The following is a 22500-nucleotide window of genomic DNA, read 5'->3' on the forward strand; positions in this document are numbered from 1 at the left end:
TTTGAAGAAAATCTGCTGTAAGGATCTGATTGCATCCAGCCCATTTGCGAGCACAGTCGAAGGAAGGTACTAGACCAACAATGCAACTTCTTAAAAGCTGCTTAAATGGTATCAGAAAAATAACTTTATTAAATAATTGAATAAAATCTTGAAAAAACAATTCAAAGCAGCTTTCAAGAAACCCCATAGCAACTTCAAACATTGCAACTGCTTAGCAACACCATAGCAACAGCTTGCATAGGTACAAATAACACCTCAATGAGCCCATGAGCCACGTATCAAGTTGACACTGCCCAAATTCTTTTTATAAAATTCACCACCTCAGAAAGACAGTCTTAAACCCCAAACCATCACTGGCCAAAAACAATTGCTGTAGGCGTGGCCAATTGATCAATTAAATCGAATGTATCAATTAAATGTAGATAATCTTTGTCATATGAGCATATTTTCTTTATTTCAACCCAACTCCCACTCAAGAAAGGAAATAAGTTAAACACTGTTAAAGGAAGCTCATATTTAGAAATATTAGACTTAGATTAGATCAAGTTTTCAAAACACTCTGGAATTTACTGTGTGTTGCCGCTAATTTTCTACTCTACTATTCTTTATATTTTGAAATTAGCATTTAGCTTGATATCTATTTCTTCTATTATTGTTTTATCTTATTTTAACAATTGCTCTTTTGGATGTACATAACTGAACCATTAGAATACAAATTCATTCCTCATTCCTTCATTTACCACATGTGATGTGAATGATAATGAAGTCTCTCTATATATCCTTAAATCTTTGAATTTTTTATTTGTTATGATGTCATCTTTTTAGTGTAGGTGATTTTTATTGTATAGTGATAAACTGCAGGATTATGGGCTTTGTGGTCCACTGGAAAGGGGAAAGATACATTAAATTTAGCTGTAAAACAACTCGAACTAAAGTAAAGCAGTAGAAGTTTATCAGGTTGTGACTTTGACTCTACAGAGGTGCAGTTAGAGCCGCTCAGACGCTCGTCGAGTTCACCTCACTTTCTCTCTTTGTGATGTTCCAGCCGGTGCTCTCCGTCCTCCAGTTCCTCCCTCAACACCGCAGTCCCCCCGTCCCCGCCGCGCCGCGTCCTTCACCCGTCCCCCGAACACTCTAACTGCTTTTATTGCCTGTGAGTGTGAAGCCCAGGGACGCCGTAAAGCGACGGACAAAGAGACGGATGGAAGGGAAAGCCTCTCGCTGTAGTTTCACAAAAGCCCACAGGGCCACGATTGAAGAGATGTAAGAGAGCCGAGATTCAGGGGAGGCATTTCACTGACCGCCTGTCAAAACTCAGCTTATTAAAAAGCCCTAAAAATCTCCTTTACTCTCCACTCTGCTGTTTTACACTGAAAAAACCTGCATTTTAATGTTAAACCCCAAGAGGAAACCAGTCTTTTTATTATTGCATCTGATTTACATCATTAACTAGGCGTTAAATGAATGATTACATCCATAATCAATAAAGTAATTGACTATTATTTGTTCATTAACTAGTCAGCATTCTTTAATTGTGCAATGGAAGTGTATTAAATATTTTTGAAGGTTTTCACAAGGTAATCTCTGCTTATTCTTATGCAAAAAAAGTGCATTGAATGAACTTTAGTAGAGCATTATAGTGCACTTCATGTACTGTAATCCAATCTGGCCAAATTACTCTGTGAATTGTATACATATAGAGCATTATATAGCATATACTGTCCTGTAGTGTATTACAGTCTGTCAGAGTGAGCACATGGATCATATGAACATTATAGAGCATTATAGAGCGCCCACTACGCTTCCTGTAGTGTATTACAGTCTGTCAGAATGAGTGTTTGAATAATGTAGGCATTCTATTTTTAAGGATGTACATACCAGCACACTTGGTGCGGGTGATGAGGGGTGGTCCTGGGGGTCCGGTGCCCCCCTCTCCCGGTCGGGTCAATAGAACCTTAATCTCGTACTCCACATCCGGATCCAGGTGCCACAGTTTGTAAGTGGGCGCGTCCACAATGTGTGTCTCCGCCCAGTTTCCAGTGGTGGTCCGATACTCCACCTCTTTGAGGATGATTGGTCCATCACCGATGATGGAGTTAGCATTCGGCTTGATCCACAGGTAGGTGGCACCAACTGCCAGCAGCTCAGGAGGGGCGATTGGAGTGGGAGGGGCTACGAAAAGAGAAAGAGAATAGTTTAATATTTAAGATTGTCTACAGTCAATAATGTTTAGAGTAAAACACCACGCCCATCAGTGTAGATATATTCAGAAGATCTGCTGCTGTTTAAACCAGGCTGAAGGTGGGGGGTTAGATAGCAATGAACATCATCTCGCATCTTGAGCTTTAAAAGATCATTTGAACAAAGCCACAGTTTTCTTACGTGTTCTTTCTGTTCTGTTTCTCTTTTCCTTTTCTCTTCCGAGATTTATTCCAGCAGCCTCTCTCTCTCTCTCTCTCTCTCTCTCTCTCTCTCTCTCTCTCTCTCTCTCTCTCTCTCTCTCTCTCTCTCTCTCTCTCTATCAGACAGGCAGTAATGTGGGGTTAGAGGTGCGTGGCGGAGCCTGAAGGACGCTGCAGACCGTGGCCGAGCCGCCCAGAGTCGCTCTAATGAGAGGCTGCTGCCTCTAGTGTGCCGTATAATCAACTAAGCAGGATTACCAAAGCCCATCTCCCCCGGCCTGATAACCACCACCACCACCACCGCCGCTGCCGCTGCACCCGGCACTCTCTCCACAAGCAGCTCTCACCACCACCTGCCAACCTGCCACACGCACTCCTACACACGGCACCGCCCGGCACAACAGCTCCGCCAGCTTCCCTCCATTCAGAGCTCTGTAATGCGCATCATCTCCACATGAATAAAACATCGCAAACACAACTGTTCCCAGAAGTCAACTGAAAGACAAAACCGAGTAGTCTGTACAGACTGCACCACCAGAAGTACGAGCAGAGCCCTAATTTATTATACAATTTATCAACATTAACACGACTTATCATTATATTTACTTTATCTACTTACTGATGTGCATCTGATGGATGTGACATTAGTAAATGACCTTAATATTACACACTGGACCTTATTTTAGTGATCTATAGGTAAGACATCAGCCGTGCACCATGCAGCTTGATTTAGGTTGTGTCATTGTGTGTCTTTGCTATCATAACGAAGGGAAAAGTACACCTTATGCAGATCAAAATGCACAAAAGGCATGGGTGTGGTTAATTTTGGGCGTAACGTGAAATAATAAACCAATTATCGTGTCTCAATCATGTTTATCATTCTCTTTAAGAGTAGAACCAGGTGAGCTCTGACTTTGGTGGATTGCTATTTTAACGGTGCAGCTACCTGGACGTGTTCAACAAACTCTTCTCAGCAGAGGAAACTGAGCTGCTGGTTGACGCTGTGAAGGAGCTCCAGCAGCTCATTTACGGGAACAGCAATGTTATTTTATTTACTATTCTGTTTATTGTTGATGTAAAAGTTGGGTTTGTGCTGCTGTGTGTTCATGTGTGTGTAATAAGTGGGGGTGTACGCTCGGCTCGGCACAGCGCCTGTGTTACCGAGATAGCGATGAACGTCTGACTGTTGGCGTCTTTCTAGGTTGTATGAATGGGTGGAGCTTAACAATAACATTTTTTTAGTGGATGATAAACATGGGTATAATGTCTCAAATATTTGTATAACTATTTATAATCATATTTATTATGCTTTATAAATGTATTATAGTGTGTTTATAAACTCTAGTAGATACGACATTCATAATCTTTCAAGTGCTACAAGAAACTCTTTAATTTCCACATATGTTTGTATTTAAATCACTTTGAAGTGTTAATTCTTCAGTTTAAATGAAGGAAAAAAAGGAGAAAAGTGTGAAAGGAAAAGTCCCTGCTGCTTTTTGTCATATTTTTGATGAAAATGGACATCACGGGGCTGTTCATCAAGTGAGCTGTCATGAGTAAATTGTGGTTATGAAGAATTGCCGGCGTTCCTCTGCTGGAGGTAATTTAGTATTCCTGTAATTTGAGTTTGTGTTAGCAGCACTTCCTGTCAGCGGGTTTTGATCCAGTGATGGTTTAATGGCTCCTGATGGACTGTGGATGTAAAAGGTCCTAATTTCTGACTGGCTGAACGTTCAGGGCGACATATTGATTAAGAGTTTCAGGTCGCAGGAGGATCTCGCCGAATGTTTCGCTGAGTGACTGATGAAGTCGATGGGACTTTACTGATTGGCTCGGTGGTTTGAGGCCTGATAATTGATTGGCTTTCCGAAAGCCATCCTGCTTTAATTGGTGGTGCGTTTCTGAGGATGCTTCTGGGGAGGGATTGGGGAATTGATATTAATTGACATTGCCAATCTGTATATGTGAACATTAGTCTAGTTGATGGAAGGAACATTTAGTTTAATTGAATTAAGTGGAAAATTATGACTTAATTTCGTGTTTCTGATGGGTTGAATTAAGATATCCATAACAGAGGACTAAGTGATCACATAATTATAGTTAAACAAAGCATATCAAAAGAAACAGCAGCTTCTACTCCCACAAACACATTTAATATATACAGCAGTGGTGGTAAGTTTAAAACAGATGTTGGACACTTCCAGGTAGCTGTGCCATTAAAATAGCAATCCATCAAAGTCAGAGCTCACCTGATCTACTCTTAAAGAGAATGATGAGCAAGATTGAGACGCTCTGTTTGGTTTATTATTTCACGTTTTGCCAAAAAACTATTATTAACCACACCCATGATTAATTAAGAGAATTAGAACATAACTTTTTGCTTTGTGTTTCGAGCTGCAAAAGATGTACTTTTCCCGTCGTTATAATAGCAAAGACACGTCTATAGATCACTAAAGTAGGACTCGTACCTGCCTCTAGTGAATTCACTCACACACACAAACAACATCACCACCAGACACTGATTCTCTCTCTCTCTCACACACACACACACACATGGTCCCCAGAGCAACAAAAGGAGCATTTCCTGTTCTCCAGGGGTTCCTTTCACTCCAGGAAAAACCCATTTCATGTGGACATAAGTGGCTTCCTGCTCTTGGTGTGTTTGTATACGGCTGTGTGAGACTATAACTCTAAAACACTATTTCTTTCTCTTTCTCTCTCTCTCTCTCTCTCTCTCTCTCTCTCTCTCTCTGTCTGTCTGTCTGTCTGTCTCTCGTCTCCGGAGTGAGACAGAAGCTCTTATCTCCGCGTCCCGCTAAATGGAGTTCATTCCCAATTCCCCTCGCTGATACCACACACTGTACACTCCGGAACGTTAGCAGTTAGCAACACCGCTATCACAAACCACAGCTAGAACTGAGGCATGTGTATTAGTGTGTATTAGAGTGTGTGTGTGTGTTAGTGTGTGTGTTGGTGTGTGTTGAGGCCTGTAATTTCAGTCTTTATCACCTGTGTTCTGTGGGGAGGCTTTAAGACTGAGCTGGATTTGGTGTTATCTGATCAGAGCCGGCGGGGGAGCGGCCGGGGGGTCACCCACTGCAAAATGGGAATTTGTGGCCGAGAAACAACAATTACAGAAAGCAGTTTCTATACTTTTCTGAGGGAGACGGAGACGGAAAAGCTGAGCGACAGCCTGCGGATTTAAAGTCTGTAACACAGCAGGATTTACAGAAACAGACAGGAAACAGAAACTGAGCTTTCAAACCAGTTTACACTTAAACATACACATGTTTAAAAACTGCGCTCTGACATAAACCTACTACCTTTAACCTTCTCAAATAATCTAACCAGCAAACAGTGAACCATTCAGGACTCTATTTCATCAATCTATAGGTGAGCCATCAGCCATCAGCCAGGCAACATGCAGCTTGATTTAGAGCATCTCAGTGTGTCTTTGCTATCGTAACGATAGGAAAAATACCTTGCGTGACTCAAAATGCAAAGCAAAAGGCATGTACTAATACGCTTGCTCTTTTAATTAATCATAGGTGTAGTTAATTTTGGGCATAACATGAAATAAAATAATCAGTATATCTCAATCTTGCTCATCATTCCCTTTAAGATTAGACCAGGTGAGCTCTGACTTTGGCGGATTGCTATTGTAACGGTGCAGCTACCTGGACGTGTTCAACAAACTCTTCTCAGCAGAGGAAACTGAGCTGCTGGTTGACGCTGTGACAGTTTATTTAAACTCAAAAAGTTATAAAAACTTATACTTTACAAAAGAGGAAACTCTTATTCTTGCTTTCCTGGGGTGGTCCTAATAAGAGCCAGTTTTATCATTATAATATAGATATAAATAATTATTGATGGTCTTTTCGGATTGACTTTATTTAGTTGTTTCTTCTCATAATCTGAATTAGAACATTACTCAATTATTCACTGTATACCTGTAACTCTACCTCTTCACTACTTTACTTTAACTGATGATCTCAAACTTTACATTAAGAGACAAGAAATTCAAGTAATTAACTCTTGATGAGTTCAGCACAGCTGTTAACTGAAAGCCTGAATTCCAGGAGATTCTACCTCATAAAACTGACTGAGAAAATCCAGCAGAGATGTTCAAAACTGATCATCTAAACAAGAGGAGACACTTTAAAGAATCTAAAATATAAATCATATTCTTGTTTTTATTGACTTTACACATAATTTAGGCTTAATGAAGAGTTTTATTGGTCTGTTGATCTGTTGATCTTCACTAACAGTACAGAGACGTAGTGATTAGTGTATCCTGTCCTTCACCACAATCAAAACCACACAAACTCCACCCATACATCACCCGGCAGCAGCCGCCCCGAGCGTGACTCCTCCGGCTCGTGGGAAATGGTGCGCGGGTGGTGCAGCGTCTCAGACGCCTCGTCCAGAAGATGAAACCTCGCCCGAGCTCACTGACAATCTCTCAGCTGACAAACGGGATAATAACCTGCTGCTCTTACCTTCACCTCTGCTCTCGCGCACAGCTCGCCACCGGACACTTTCTTAATGGAGATTTGATAGTGTGTGTATGTCTCTCACTCCATCTTTCTCTCTCCTTTCCCCCTGACCCTGTGTTAGTGAGTGTGTGCGTGTGTGTGTGTGTGTGTGTGTGTGTATAGTAACGTATGCACTCTTTTAGATGGGATGCAATGCAGGCGCTGGACGGGTTTCCAGTGGATCCCAACAAAGAAAGCTTTAATCAAAAGAGTGCACCAACACAGCACTGCACCCCGAAAAGAAATGAGAGAGACAGAGAGAGAGAACGAGGGAGACAGCAAGAGAGAGGGGAAGAGGGGGACAAGTGACAGAATGGAGACACTTCAAAACCGCCTCTATCTGATGATGTATTCTCAGGTTTGGACAAAAAAACAAGGAAAGCTCAGGGGGCTGAGAAAGAGAGAGAGAGAAGGGGTGAGATAGAGAGAGAGAGAGAGAAGAGAGAGAGCAGGAAGAGTGCAGTCTCTCTCTCTCTTTCTCTCACGCTGGAGCAAATTCACAAACCCTGCGTCGTTCAAAGACGGCATGCTGAGGACACCTGCACATAAAATTCATACTGCTACTCTCTCTGCTCCCAACACGGCCCAACACACACACACACACACACACTATACACACACACTATTCACACACTCTCACACACTGTACACACACACACTATTCACACTCTCACACACACACACACACACTCCCATGCGATGGTGGAACAAGAAAGGGATTGAAAGTATATTCATTTCAATACACATATGAGGTATTTTGAAGTCGAGGGCTTTTGCCAAGGCTGCTGCTGGAGGGCAGGAAGAGAGCAAATAAATATTTACACACACACACACACACTCTTACACACACACTCACAAAGACGCACAACACACACACACACACACAGATAAATAAAGTGGCAGACAGTGTTTGAAGTGCTAACTCCGTAGCCGCCGCTTATCTTGGCTCTAGTATTAGTGCGCTCTAATCCATCTCTGCACTGAAGGATGCTCACACACACACACACACACACACGCACACACACACACACACACACACATACTCACACTCATATTTACATACAGAGCTCCAATCCTCAACTAAAAACCCATTTCCCATTTCCCACTAGTACAGATGACACGGCTCTGTCCTTTTTTCACCACAGTTTCACTACTCAAACTTTCACTAAAGCACACTTTCTTTACTTTTCTTTTTCTTTTTAAAATGAGTTAGATTGTGATACGAAACCCAAATGTTCACTATTATATCATTACCGATTTACACAGCCAATTACCCAACCCACTCACAACTGATGCCCCAAAAGCAGGAGGGTAAAGACTAGCACACGCCTCCTCCGATACAAGTCAGACTCCGCCTCTTTTTAGCTGCTGCTGATGCTGTAGCATTGCGGAGTAGCATCACAGCGCTAACACTCGGAGGAAAGCCATATGTTCACTATAGTATAGTTTCTGCTCTGTTAATTGAGTCCATACTCTCTGTCCATACTCTCACTATACTTTTAAATGAGTTACAGTATATTATGATAACATTACCCATGCTGAAATCATGGACCACTGGTGAACCTTCCCAGGAGTGACCAGCCTACCGAAATTACACCAAAAGGGCATGAACAACGCATCCAGGAAGTCCCATAAGATTGGCACAGAAGAGTGGAACCCAATTCCTCAATGCAAATTTTTATATTTACTCAGATTATCTTTGTCTGATATACAAAAATATCTTTGTTAATATGAACACCACTGTATGTTTAAAATGTAAAATAAAATAAAATATAATCTAATCAGGAATAATTTGAGTTGGTAAATTCTTAAAATGGCCACAACGTGATATGTGGACAAATCATTCTTGTGTATCAAACCTGAACATAAATCTGTAAAAAGTAGCCCCCTTTGTTTGCCTCTGATTTTAAATCAGTAAATATCGCTTTTCCTGAGTAAAATTAGATCCAGGCAGGTCTTTACGAGTGAAACTGATGAGAGAATATCAGCAGTATCAGGTAAATCTGATCAGTGTGATCTGAGCTTCATCGTGAATCCTGGATCCACGCCTCCCAAACGCAGGAGTGAATTAAACCCAGTGAACAGAGAACTCCTCCTGGACTCTCCTTCAGCCGGACACACCAGATTACTGCTGAAGTTTGGCAGAGATCTGTCACGACCTCCACCCTGCACCTCATTCTCTCACCGGCGGCCGGCTCTGTGCTACCTGAATGCATTAATGATGCCTCTGCTAAATTATTCTCTTTAATTCACTTTTACATCAAGGTCTGAGAATTGACCAGCAGCATGTCGATGAGGGGAAGCGGAGAGGAGAGTCTATCTTAAGGTGGAGGGGGTCACTCGTATATATATACACACACTGATACACACACACACACTCATCCACCACACCATTATTCTGGGGAGGAAGGCCTGTGGGGAGGCGGCGGAGCGCGGTGGAGGACCCTGGGGGGTTCCTGTCTTGTCGGTGGAGGAGAAGATCCAGTGTTCACTGTACAGAGAGAGCCAGAGCTGCATGTTAACTAACCCAACTCAAATCCACAACACCATCCTGACAGAACAGATTCATAAATTCCTACAAAAACATCAGCACTCCTTCAGCACAGCCTGCAGACATACCTGCATATAAACCCTGTAATAAAGATCACCATCACCAGCTCAACACACACAACTAAAAAACTAAATAAGATACTGAGGAGATGTTCTGGTCTTAATTACTGTAGGTCTGTTAAAAAGGGCTTTAAAAGGGTTAATGATCTGTACAAAAATACAGTACCACCTTAAAATAATACAATGTCACCTTAAAATAGCAATCTGTCAAAGTTTAGAGCACACTGGCTCTGATTGGTTTATTATTTCCTGTTACGCCCAAAATTAAACACACCCATGATTGATTAAGAGAAAAAAAGTACATGCTCAGGTCTACTTTTCCCGTCGTTATGATAGCAAAGACACACTGACATGCCCTAAATCAAGCTGCACAATGCACGGTAGGTCACTATTTTTTTTAACTCTTTTTACAACCAACATTTTGTTTTACGAAATGATAAAATGTCATTTTGGGTTTTCTTAATGGTAAAATGTGGCTTTATGTGATTTTAAAATCATTGCATTCACTTTTTATTCACATTTCTGTATTTTTCACACAGGATCAACTTTGGCATATATATTTGTTCTGTACATAATATATTAGTCCTGTCCTGCTGTAGAGTGATTACTCAAGCTTCACTACAAGCATTTCAATGCATGAACGAACAAGCACCTGTGTAGCTAAGATGCTGTAGGTATGGACATCTGACTGACGACTGTTATCAGGATTTAATTCAGTCAGTGGAGCTCCTGTGTTTTCTGTTACCAAGATAAACAAGCAAAACTCCAGAAATGAACCTGAACACACATCATTTCCAGAATACCAGTGGGTAAAAATAGACTGTTGGGGCAGGGGTGTAAGATAGCAGTGAGCACCGTGATGTACCTTGATCTGGGTGTAATATTTCCAGAGCAGATTCTTCCAGAAAGTTTTCAGAGGGAACTTCTCCTCTGTTCTCTGGTTTCCGTGGCTACGAGGGATTTTGTGAAAACGGTCTCTTGGCTCATCTCATGTTAATGTGGATGAATGACACAATACCGTGTCATTATTTCATTTTTGTTGGAAGTGATTGGGGGTGAAAGTGTGAGGAAGTGTGAGGAACGCTGGTCCTGTCAGACTGAGTACGGCTTTAATGCAGATTAGCATATATTACATGTGAAGGCTGGGAGAGGTCTGACACTAAAGAGAAGGAATTAGAGATAAAGAGGACGGCTGGGATGCAGCAGAGATGAGTGTGTGGGAGGAGAAGAGATGGAAAACTACATGATGGTGTAGAAAAACTACAGAACTGGACCAAAGACAGAGAGAAAGAGGTGATACTGTACTACTGTACTGTGTGCATTAAATAAGACCGTAAATCTATTCTAAGTATATAAAAGCGATAAAAAGATTCAATAGTTGCACTTATCTGATTTTAAAGAACAACCTAAAAACCAATCTATAACTACTAACATTTCCAGATATTCCAATGCTAATCCAGTACAGACCCAGTTAGAATGTTTGTAATCATGTATAAATGCAGAACTTACAGGTAAATAACTCACTATATCATTTTATTATCAGGTATTTAAAGAATACAGCAAAACAACACAGAAGAGTAAAACACAGAGCAAAACCCTGCATTTACTGCCAACAGAAACCACAGAAACCCTGGATACTACAGAAATCCTGAATACCACAGCAACTTACATACCAGTGAAATACAGACACTGAATACTGGATACCACAGAAACACTGGAAGCAGTGAAGCAGCAGAACAGTGTTCTTTCGGATGATGGTACATCCAGTGTTTCCATCCAGTACATTTGGGAATAACTGGGGATGAGTTGGGGAGTTGGGGATGAGTTGGGGAGTTAGGGATGAGTTGGGGATGAGTTGGGGAGTTGGGGATGAGTTGGGGATGAGTTGGGGATGAGTTGGGGAGTTAGGGATGAGTTGGGAAGTTGAGGATGAGTTGGGGAGTTGGGGATGAGTTGGGGAGTTAGGGATGAGTTGGGGATGAGTTGGGGATGAGTTGGGGAGTTAGGGATGAGTTGGGGAGTTAGGGATGAGTTGGGGATGAGTTGGGGATGAGTTGGGGTGGTGAAAATACAACATCCTGAACCCACTAAATTCTGATTCTTGTCACTAAATGCAATCTAGTAGAAAGTTTTTTCCTGAAGTGTTACTACACCACAAGCAGAATAATCTTATATAATCTTATTTTAATACCTATGATTTCCTTTGATAACATATGATAACATATTTCTATTCACAGACTTTCTCTATTGTTCACAGTGTGACTCTGAAGGCCTTGAGATCTCTCTCTCTGTCTCTCTCTTTCTCTCTCTCTCTCTCTCTCGTTCTGATCTGCAGTATCTCTCTCTCTCTCTCTCTCTCTCGTTCTGATCTGCTGTATCTCTCTCTTTCTCTCTCTCTCTCTCTCTCTCTCTCCGTCTCTGCGCTCTTTAAACGCTGCACCACGTACAGATCTGTTAGCAGGTGGTTCAGATTGCTTGATTGGCTACGGCTCTGGTAACTAAACATCAATTAAACACCAATTTCAGACACATTGTGATTCACACCAGCAGAGCCTGTTTACACCTCAGCATGTGTTACACATCTGAATCATATCTGGAAATGGATTTTAATGGGTTCTGTTTAGAAACTGTCTATAAAAAGTGTTTTAATCTCACATCTTACATGTTTGCATGAGTTAGGAGTGATTGAGTGTGATCCAGAGTGAGTATATTTGCTGCTTTATAGATGATTTTTGTTTCTGTAATATTCTGTAATATTCTACATTGTGGTTTAGAGGTTGGTTTGGACCAGCGGCTGTACCATCTCTATATTGCAGCTTGATGGATCTCAGTGACGGCTCGTGGAGCAAATCGATTGTATACAGTGATTGGTAGGAGCATGGGGGGGGGGGGGCAGTCACTGGAATATATCTGTGTTGTGGTTTAAGGGATCTATGGACTGTCTGATGGAGCATCTCTACATTGGTGCTTGGAGGATCTCTGAGCTGGTTTCTAAAGTAGCTTTACATTGTGCTTTGAAGGATATCTGGGCTGGCTAATGACGCATACTTTACATTGTGGTTTGGAGGATTTGCTGGCACAGTTATTGGAGCAAATCTTGAAGAATCTATGGGCTCATCTTTGGAGCGACACCATATTATATCTCTGAAGGGTTCTCTGGACCCTCTTGGACTTTAGCCCACTCATAAGGACTATATCTGGCCAAGCCTTTTGCCATAACTTAACCATAGCTTTTTCTATCACAATCCAATAACGGTTCATCCTGGGACTCTTTACACTGTTAGGTGAAATCTGAGTTCTATCCATTCTCTGAAAATGCAAATTAACACAAATATAAACAGTGTAAACACTCCCATACTACACTGCAACTGCACCCAACTCAGAGAGAACCAGAACCCTGAGAATAAATAAGAGTCTTCTACATACAGTCAGTGTGAAATTCGCCTCGCTCTCTCTTACCCTCTACATCTCCCCCATCAGATGGAGGTTATTAATGACCTCCTGTGCTCGGCGCTCGGCTCCCCATTTATAAAACTCATTTTAATCTCTCCCAGTACGAATAATTCCCCACTTTTCTCCATCCGCCCCAAACACACTCGTATATTCACCGCCTGGACGCCTTTATGGGGGTTTGAGAAAGCAGCGTGCAGTACTTACACTTCAGCCTCCTGCTGCACCGAGAATTTACTCTACTCCTCCTCTACTCGCTTCATATCATCACTCTACTCCTCCTCTACTCGCTTCATATCATCACTCTACTCCTCCTCTACTCGCTTCATATCATCACTCTACTCCTCCTCTACTCGCTTCATATCATCACTCTACTCCTCCTCTACTCGCTTCATATCATCACTCTACTCCTCCTCTACTCGCTTCATATCATCACTCTACTCCTCCTCTACTCGCTTCATATCATCACTCTACTCCTCCTCTACTCGCTTCATATCATCACTCTACTACTCCTCTACTTGCTTCATATCATCACTCTACTCCTCCTCTACTCGCTTCATATCATCACTCTACTACTCCTCTACTCGCTTCATATCATCACTCTACTACTCCTCTAGTCGCTTCATATCATCACTCTACTCCTCCTCTACTCGCTTCATATCATCACTCTACTACTCCTCTAGTCGCTTCATATCATCACTCTACTCCTCCTCTACTCGCTTCATATCATCACTCTACTACTCCTCTAGTCGCTTCATATCATCACTCTACTCCTCCTCTACTCGCTTCATATCATCACTCTACTACTCCTCTACTCGCTTCATATCATCACTCTACTCCTCCTCTACTCGCTTCATATCATCACTCTACTCCTCCTCTACTCGCTTCATATCATCACTCTACTCCTCCTCTACTCGCTTCATATCATCACTCTACTCCTCCTCTACTCGCTTCATATCATCACTCTACTACTCCTCTACTCGCTTCATATCATCACTCTACTCCTCCTCTACTCGCTTCATATCATCACTCTACTCCTCCTCTACTCGCTTCATATCATCACTCTACTCCTCCTCTACTCGCTTCATATCATCACTCTACTCCTCCTCTACTCGCTTCATATCATCACTCTACTCCATCCCTCTCTCTTTCTGTCGGGTTTTAGTATAAACTAAACCATGCAGGAAGGAGCTGAGAGGTAGTAGATTAGCTTCTCTAGGTCCTGAGTGATCTCTGAGCACCTGTTTTATTGAGATTATTGTGTTTCAGGAGTGCGTTTCCCAAAAGCTTCGTAACATTAAGGACTTTTTAATAAGAGTACCTAAGATTGATTGTTAATTAAAGAGTTCTTCTCAAACCCTTATTTGACTAAAGCACTATGTAAATTTGTTCTCACATTAACAAGTATTTTTTGGGGGTGATTTTTATGCGGATTATGTGTGAAGTTCAACATCTTAAACACCAGAGGTTACTTATTTTGGGTGTTGATTCTATTTATGTTATATTATGTTATATTATAACTTATCAGCTCACCCAGGTTATAGCATTAATATACAGCTCCAGAAAAAATAAAGAGACCACTTCAGTTTCTGACCTCAAATAAAGCAAAGAAAAAAAGTTCATATTCATAAAGTTTTAGAGTTCAGAAATAATCAATATTTGGTGGAATAATCCTGGTTGGTTTTTAATCACAGTTTTTTTTTCATGCATCTTGGCATCATGTTCTCCTCCACCAGTCTTACACACTGCTTTTGGATAACTTTATGCTGCTTTACTCCTGGTGTAAAAATTCAAGCAGTTCAGTTTGGTGGTTTGATGGTTTGTGATCATCCATCTTCCTCTTGATTATATTCCAGAGGTTTTTAATTTGGTCAAATTAAAGAAACTCATCATTTTTAAGTGCTCTCTTATTTTACTCTGACTTTCAGGTATATAAACACTCTAACACTAAAACATGTTGGAGTGTAAACCTCTAAACAACATGCAGAAGCTTCTCTTTAATAAACGTCAGTGTGAGATTGGCTCTCTGATAAACACTCAGCTTTCTGATCAGATTGGATCCAGATCTCCAGAAGGAGCCGCCAATAATGAATCCATATTTCACTCAGCATCTCTATTCCTGCAGCTCATACTGCACAGCCCTCTGTTCATTTCCCAGAGCAATCCTGCTGTACATCACACACACACACACACACACACTCACACACTCTCCTACCCTAAATTCCCATGGTGTCTTGCATGTTTTGATGCTTTTCAGCCTCTGAACACCTGAGATACATCAAGCCAACAGACACCCAGAACTCCACGCACTGCCCCCCCCCGAACCCAATCCCCAGGAGCATGCTGGGTAATGCCAGATGGTGGTGAACGCTGGCGTTCGCCTCGGAGCAAACAGTGAACTCACGGCTCTGTAAACACGAGAACACTACCGCACTGTGAGCTTCAGGATTAACTGTGATTCTACCAAACCAACCATCAGCATCCCTCACCTCACAGCTCAGCTCCACCCCCTGAACCACGCCTTCAGCAGCTCAGCTCCACCCCCTGAACCACGCCTTCAGCAGCTCAGCTCCACCCCCTGAACCACGCCTTCAGCAGCTCAGCTCCACCCCCTGAACCACGCCTTCAGCAGCTCAGCTCCACCCCCTGAACCACGCCTTCAGCAGCTCAGCTCCACCCCCTGAACCACGCCTTCAGCAGCTCAGCTCCATGACAGTGTGATAAGTTCACCTTTTTATCTTCTAAAACTTTTATTTATTGATTAAAATCATATTAAAATCATATGTTTTGTTCTTACTGTTTGGGTATCTTTATATTTTCTTTCATTAATAATTTCACAATAATTAATAAACAATTGTATTTTATTAACTTTCAATGGAACAAATATTATCAAGTATTGTTAACTTAAATTCATTCAGTCATTTTGAAGCATTTCCATTTTCAGTTCCATTCATTCTGACATGTTGATACAATATAAATACAAACACAATTGTAAGATTCATATTATGGAAAAAAGTCAAAACATCAAAAATTAAGTCACAATTTGTTCGTGAATATTTTCTTCTGCTGATTTAGGTTTAATTTTGTGGATTGTCTGCGAAGAATCTTAATATAATATTGAATGTTATGCCTCATACTGAGACTTTAGCCCCAAACCTAATCCTTTACCATCAATGGACATTCTCCTTTTAAGAACTACAATTCCCAGAATGCATCTGAGAAAATCACGTTCGGACTTTTATTCTTTTACTGGTTCTGACCATCGGCTGTATTATGACCGCAACAACTTTTCATTTTTTGCAGTAATTTTGCAGTATTATTTGTTTGTTTGTTTGTTTGTTTAGTTACATATGTTTGTGTGGAACACAAAATTATTGCACAAAGAGTTTATTTTAATTATTATTTAACTTAATCCAAGAAAACATTATATTAGATTAGATTTTAATGCTAACTGTTATGTAGCCATTTGATAAATTGTTGGATAGACTGTTTATATGAGCATGCAAATGTAAAAATGTCAGAATTTCTAAAGCAATGATGAAACAAAACATCTCATCCTCTCTTAGTTAATGATGGATTTTGAATATCATTTTTTATTATGATGTGATTTTTGTCTGTAATACAGGACACTGCATGTTGAGCACTAAAACAGTACATTTTTATTATTCTGTGAATATAAAATAATAAGATGAGAGCATCCCGCAGACGGGCCGGAATGATGGCACTGTGTCCTAAACCCCAGACGGCTTCACTTGATCTGTTCTCTCAGCCAGAAACCTGCTGATTCTGGACCTCATGCAGCTCAGAGGAGCTGAACCCGGCCAGATTCTGCAGGTCTGAAGGTCTCTGGATGAAGGCCACGTCCAGGTTCAAGGCAGGAGCAGGACGAATCAAGGTTACTCAGTTTGTGTCTCCATATAAAAACTGGTCCAGATTAGAAACCGGGCCAAATTTTAAACCTTTTCCTTTCTGTCTGTTTTACTGATTTAATGTCATTCAAATGTATTCATCACTTTACAGCAAGGATTAGAGTGAAAAATTCCTTTACGGGTTTATATACGGCAACAGAAACAAAGAACTAAAGAATCTAAAGAAGAAATACAACAACGAGAGGACAATCTGACTGATCACTATATTTGATTGTATTGTGATGAAATAATAATAATAATAAGTGTATCTAATAACTAATATCTAATAGTCACATGTTAATGATCCATGTAATTACAGTGAAACTACTGGTGACGTACACACTGATACAGATTTATTACAATCGTACAGTCTATGTCTACACTGATGGGCGTGGTGTTCTGGAAATGAGGTGTGTTCAGGTACATTTCTGGAGTTTTATCTTGTTTATCTTGGTAACAGAAAACACAGGAGCTCCACTGACTGAATACAACCTAGACAGACGCCAACAGTCAGACGTTCATCGCTATCTCGGTAACACAGGCGCTGTGCCGTGCCGAGCGTACACCCCCACTTATTACACACACACATGAACACACAGCAGCACAAACCCAACTTTTACATCAACAATAAACAGAATAGTAAATAAAATAACATTGCTGTTCCCGTAAATGAGCTGCTGGAGCTCCTTCACAGCGTCAACCAGCAGCTCAGTTTCCTCTGCTGAGAAGAGTTTGTTGAACACGTCCAGGTAGCTGCACCGTTAAAATAGCAATAGATAACTAAAATAGGGCCCATAGTTTTAACATCATATATATATATATATATATATATAGATCCAGAGACGTTCTTAGATGTTGTAAATCTAGTGATATGTTTAAAAATAAGTATATGCAAATATTCTAAACACAGAGTATTATTATTTAATACAAACCTCCACTTTAAAGGTCCACATATTTAGTGTTAAGAGGAGTGGACAACCTCTGAATCTGTTGTCATGTGTAACAAGTGTTAGCCATCCTCTAGCACCTCTAGTATCCTCTCAACACTTCCATCAGCACTGCAATCACACGCCGCTAGCAAATCATTAGCACTGCTGAGGTACTTCAGAACGCTTTCTGTCCCAAATAATATCATTCAGAACTGAGACAGAGGCTCACGAGTGCTATAAACCATCACACAACTACAATCAACAACCCACCTATAAAACCCGGCCGAGCCAGGTACCCTCTTCCCTCTCTATCGTCCTTTATTCCTGATTAATGCCGGTTCACTCAGTCCTGAGATTCTCTCTCTCTCCTTCGCTCTGCTGTTTGTTCTTGGGTTTTCATGATCTCCCTCGATCTCTCTCTCCAAACACCGCGGGAGTGAGCTCTTCAGACCCAGTTTAACAGGGGTAAATAGCAGCGCTAAAGGTTTTATTTGGCTAAGCTAAAGCAAGCTGGGCACAGCCAAAGCCAAACAGCGGTTAGCATTTAGCTCCAGTCAGGCAGACCAACCACACGCTAACAAGCGGCTACAGGGCTTAGCGGGGAGGAACGACAGCTCTTTCTGTCCTTCTGCTTCCCTCCCCTTCCTAAACAATACCATCAGTCTGTTTCCTGATATAAAACCGCAGAAGAAATGAGCTCGGCCGAGAGCGAGAGAAAAGAGACGTGGAGGAAGAGCAGGACGAGAGCCTGGCAGCGGTTGTTAGCGATGCTAGCTGAAATAATGAACCGTTTGTGGGTAATGATTCTGGAGGAATCCTGCTGCTACCAGTTTGGTGGCTGTTAGCAGTTTTGTACTGAATCTTGAGAATAGACATGTCTGAGTGTGTGTGTGTGTGTGTGTGTGTGTGTGTATATTTGTGTGTGTATATATATGTGTACATATGTGTGTGTGCAGGGTTTAAGGCTTTATTAGAATATACTTGATATCTAGACAGCATAAAGATCTGACAACATCAACAAGTGTGCTGTCAGTTTCTGACACAACAAACAACACAGTTTAATTGCGATTTAACATAAAAATACAGAAATCATAATCTGCAGAAAAACAAGACTAGTTTAACTATTTTGACTGGATTCATTATAATGTTTATATTAAATAAAATTCCTCTCAAACGATGTGATCAGTCACAGAGAGTGAAGAATAGAACACAGTCCCACTTAATCTTAACACTGGAGCTCAACACGCTTGGAGGAGAACACTAAATGCTAATCCGGTTGATGTCTGCACTGGGTAAAGAAAGAGATGTCACACAGATGTGTTCTGTGTGTGTGAATGAATGTGTGATTGTGTGTGTTGACTTAGGACGCTTTCGGGGACAGATTTCAGAGTACATACCAGCAAATTGGGGACGGATTCGCAATTGGGGACTAAAATGCAGTCCCCAATTTGATTACCTGTATAGACGAGTGCTTTTGCACCTTAAAATTGTGTTGTACCTTTAACGCTGAGTTCAGCGTAGTTGGAAACTCCTGATCCTCCATCAGAGCGGATGACACAGCGGTAGCGGCTGGTTCCTCGCTGCGAGGTGTCGGCCACCCGGACGATAGCGGAGAACCGGCGCTGGTTCACTGAGCGAGTGACCATCAGAGAAGTGTCCTTACCATTCCACTGCTGCTGAGTAACACACACACACACACACACACAAATAATAACCACACACACACACACACACAATCACACACACACACACACACACACACAGATTTTAGTCTATGTAAACAGATCAGGCCTGAGCTTACAGAATACACAGCTCTGTAATCTATTTGTCTATCACGAAGAAGGCCAAGAGCAGAGCCAGTATGTGTATGTGTCTGTGTCTGTGTGTGTGTGTGTGTGAGAGAGTGTGTGTGTGTGTGTGTGTGTGTGTTTACTCACCTGAAGCCACAGTTTATCTTCTTGTGACCACTTGCCCCCAGCGATGCACTGGAAAGTTGCATTCTGCCCCACATTCACCTCCACATTCTGCAGCCGAAGGAAATGGGGCGTCTTTCCTGTCACACACACACACACACACACACACATGATAAACAAAACTAGCACACACATTACACTGGATTACTGATGTAATGATGTCTAGCCAGACAGTGGTCTAGATCAGAGCAGAAGATGTATAAAGAAGTATGATTAAGTCAAGTATTTTTATTGTCAATACTGTATATGTACAGGACATACAGAGGACTGAAATATATATTTATTTTCCTTCCCAAAGTTACAGCAAATACAGAAAATAAAAAACACAAACATAAAAGAATGAGAGACTAAAAATGTACAATACAACAAATCACAGATATAGACATACTGTATGTGAGACAAAGACAACAGTGTAATAGTGATGAAGGGGGATAAAGAGGAAATGACAGTACCAGCATAAACAGAACCCTAATAAATATCAGTGCAAATATTGAGGTATAAAAGCGTAAAGCTGGTAAAGTGAATGAGTGCATATAGTTCTTTAACTATCACAGTTTTATGGGGCATTAAAGTCAAAGTATAATCAGTAGTGTTTATTCCTGCAGTCTGATCATCACAGGTAGCTCTTACTGCAGCACCACCATCAGAAACACAGCAAATAAATCTCATATTTATGGAAAGTTTGCGAGCAGGAAGTACTGGCTGCCAAAAGAATCATCTGATAAAAGGAAAAGACTAAAGTTTTCCAGAGAAAAAGAGATAAAGAGCAGAACTTTGGGAACAACTTTATTCAGAAAATGAATCAAATAACTGATATCATATAGATGATTTCTTATTGTTCTGAGATATTTATAAATCCCCTCCCAGACTCATCTATATCTACACCTTTATTTCTATAGGTCTTTTCAGTGTGCTCTTCAGAGCTCTCTCAGAGAAAACCAGTGAAAAGTTTATTTTTCATGGTAAATTTAATATTAACGTCTGTATTAAAGCTCTACAGCAACACATGCTGATATTTTTCAGTAATAAAGCAGAATCTGGTTACTACTTAATCTCAGTGTCTTCATGAGGGAGAGTCTCCTGGAATAGTTTTCTCAGCGTCTTGAAGGAAGGAGTTTCTGGAGGTGCTGAACAATAGCTGCTGCTTTTCCTTCACGCTGTGAAGCTCCAGCTCATCCCAATTAAATCACCTCAAATCACCATCTCAGATCATCAGGTTTAGATCAGGAGATTAATGTGGAGGAAAAACACTTTTAGAGTCCCGCAATCGGTTTCATCTCTTTAGTAAATAAAGAAAGAAATGTGAGGATAAGCTCTGCTCTCTCTCTCTCTCGCTCTCTCTCTCTCACACACACACACACACTCTCACACACACACACACACACACACACACACACACTCACACATAAGTTTACTGTCGCTTTGTTCGTCCGCATGGAGTGCTTTTCCGAACAGGCGACAGACTGAGCTCCTGCAGTGTAGCCAGGAGTGGGAGAATGAGCAGACGCTCTGAGAGTGTGTTTGTGTGTGTGTGTGTGTGTGTGTGTGTGTGTGTGTGTGTGTGTGTGTGTGTGTGTGTGTGCTTACGGCAGGGGTGAGCCAAAACGTGAATCTCGTCCACTGAGATAAAGCCAGTATGTCCTTGTACAGACACTGCCTCAAATATGACCTACAGGAGAGAGAGAGAGAGGGATGAGAGAGAGAGAGAGGGATGAGAGAGAGAGAGAGAGAGAGAGGGTTGTAAAAAAAAAGAAAAAAAGTTGGTTCAATCTAAAGCAAACATATCTGCAGTAATTGCCTTAATTACTACAAAAAAAAGTTTTACATGTAACAACAAGTGTCTGCCTGTAAACGTCCTAGAATATTCCAGGTTTATGTTATATACTGTAATTGTTAGGTGGTTGGTATGGTTTTCCAGAAGGTTGTTGGGGTTTTATGTAGTCAGAGGTGATTCACAGTCACTGATAACACTAAATGTAATCCTGATGTTTTGAGAAAATGTTTCCTGCAGATATTCTGAAACCCTATAGTCTGATGCGCACCATCTGTAAAAATAAATGTAACTATGCATCACATGACACCGACAACAGCAGCTGTGATTGGTCAACCGAGTGTCATGTTCTCGCCCACACCTTCCTACCTTCTTGTTTAAACTGCAGAGCGACAGAGGAAACCAGAAATATATAAACGTGAGCAGCTGCATAGGGCGCTCGCACAGGTCAGGCTATAGACAACACATCTATCTAACTCATCACATTTATACATTTATAAATAAAGTGTGTATAGAGAGTCTGTAGAGCCATGATTCCCACTGTAGGATCCAGAAGACTCTCAGGGATTTATGAGGTTTAATTAGTGGGTCTACAATCTTTTTATGAGGCTGATTTCACCACTGAAATAACATACAGAGCACTCTGCATCTGTACTGTGCATATCTGTACAACACAATTCCATGCAAGGAGTGTTTTGGTCCAGTGCAATTGGTTTATTGAAATAAGAGGTCATAACTTATAAACTGTGATTTAAAACTGTGATTTTTAAAAAACACACATAGTAAAATCCACTGTGATTGTGTAGAAGGTTTATCTGCATGATGTGGTCTCTGGTGAAATCAGTCAGCTCTACTTTACGCTGCATTTTCAGCAGACAATATTTTAATCAGAGTTAAATCTGATTGTAATGAAACGCCGCGC

The 22500-nt window shown here is 41.2% G+C and overlaps 1 protein-coding gene across 12 annotated transcripts in view; it reads right to left on the reverse strand.

Moving 5' to 3' along the window:
• ptprt (protein tyrosine phosphatase receptor type T) overlaps positions 1-22500 on the reverse strand; it is a 248900-nt gene that overhangs the window by 152089 nt on the left and 74311 nt on the right. For 8 of the 12 annotated variants that reach the window (XM_049479917.1, XM_049479923.1, XM_049479919.1 and 5 more), the window contains exons 4-7: positions 21395-21476; positions 19772-19887; positions 19333-19510; positions 1879-2172 (exon numbers count right to left, since the gene is read on the reverse strand). In XM_049479917.1, the coding sequence (XP_049335874.1) occupies positions 1879-2172; positions 19333-19510; positions 19772-19887; positions 21395-21476 (670 nt within the window). The remainder of the gene's footprint in view (positions 1-1878; positions 2173-19332; positions 19511-19771; positions 19888-21394; positions 21477-22500) is intronic. The other 4 variants (XM_049479925.1, XM_049479924.1, XM_049479922.1 and 1 more) reach the window with 1 other exon arrangement.

This window comes from Astyanax mexicanus, chromosome 5 (assembly GCF_023375975.1).
Source record: "Astyanax mexicanus isolate ESR-SI-001 chromosome 5, AstMex3_surface, whole genome shotgun sequence".
NCBI classification, from domain to species: domain Eukaryota; kingdom Metazoa; phylum Chordata; class Actinopteri; order Characiformes; family Acestrorhamphidae; genus Astyanax; species Astyanax mexicanus.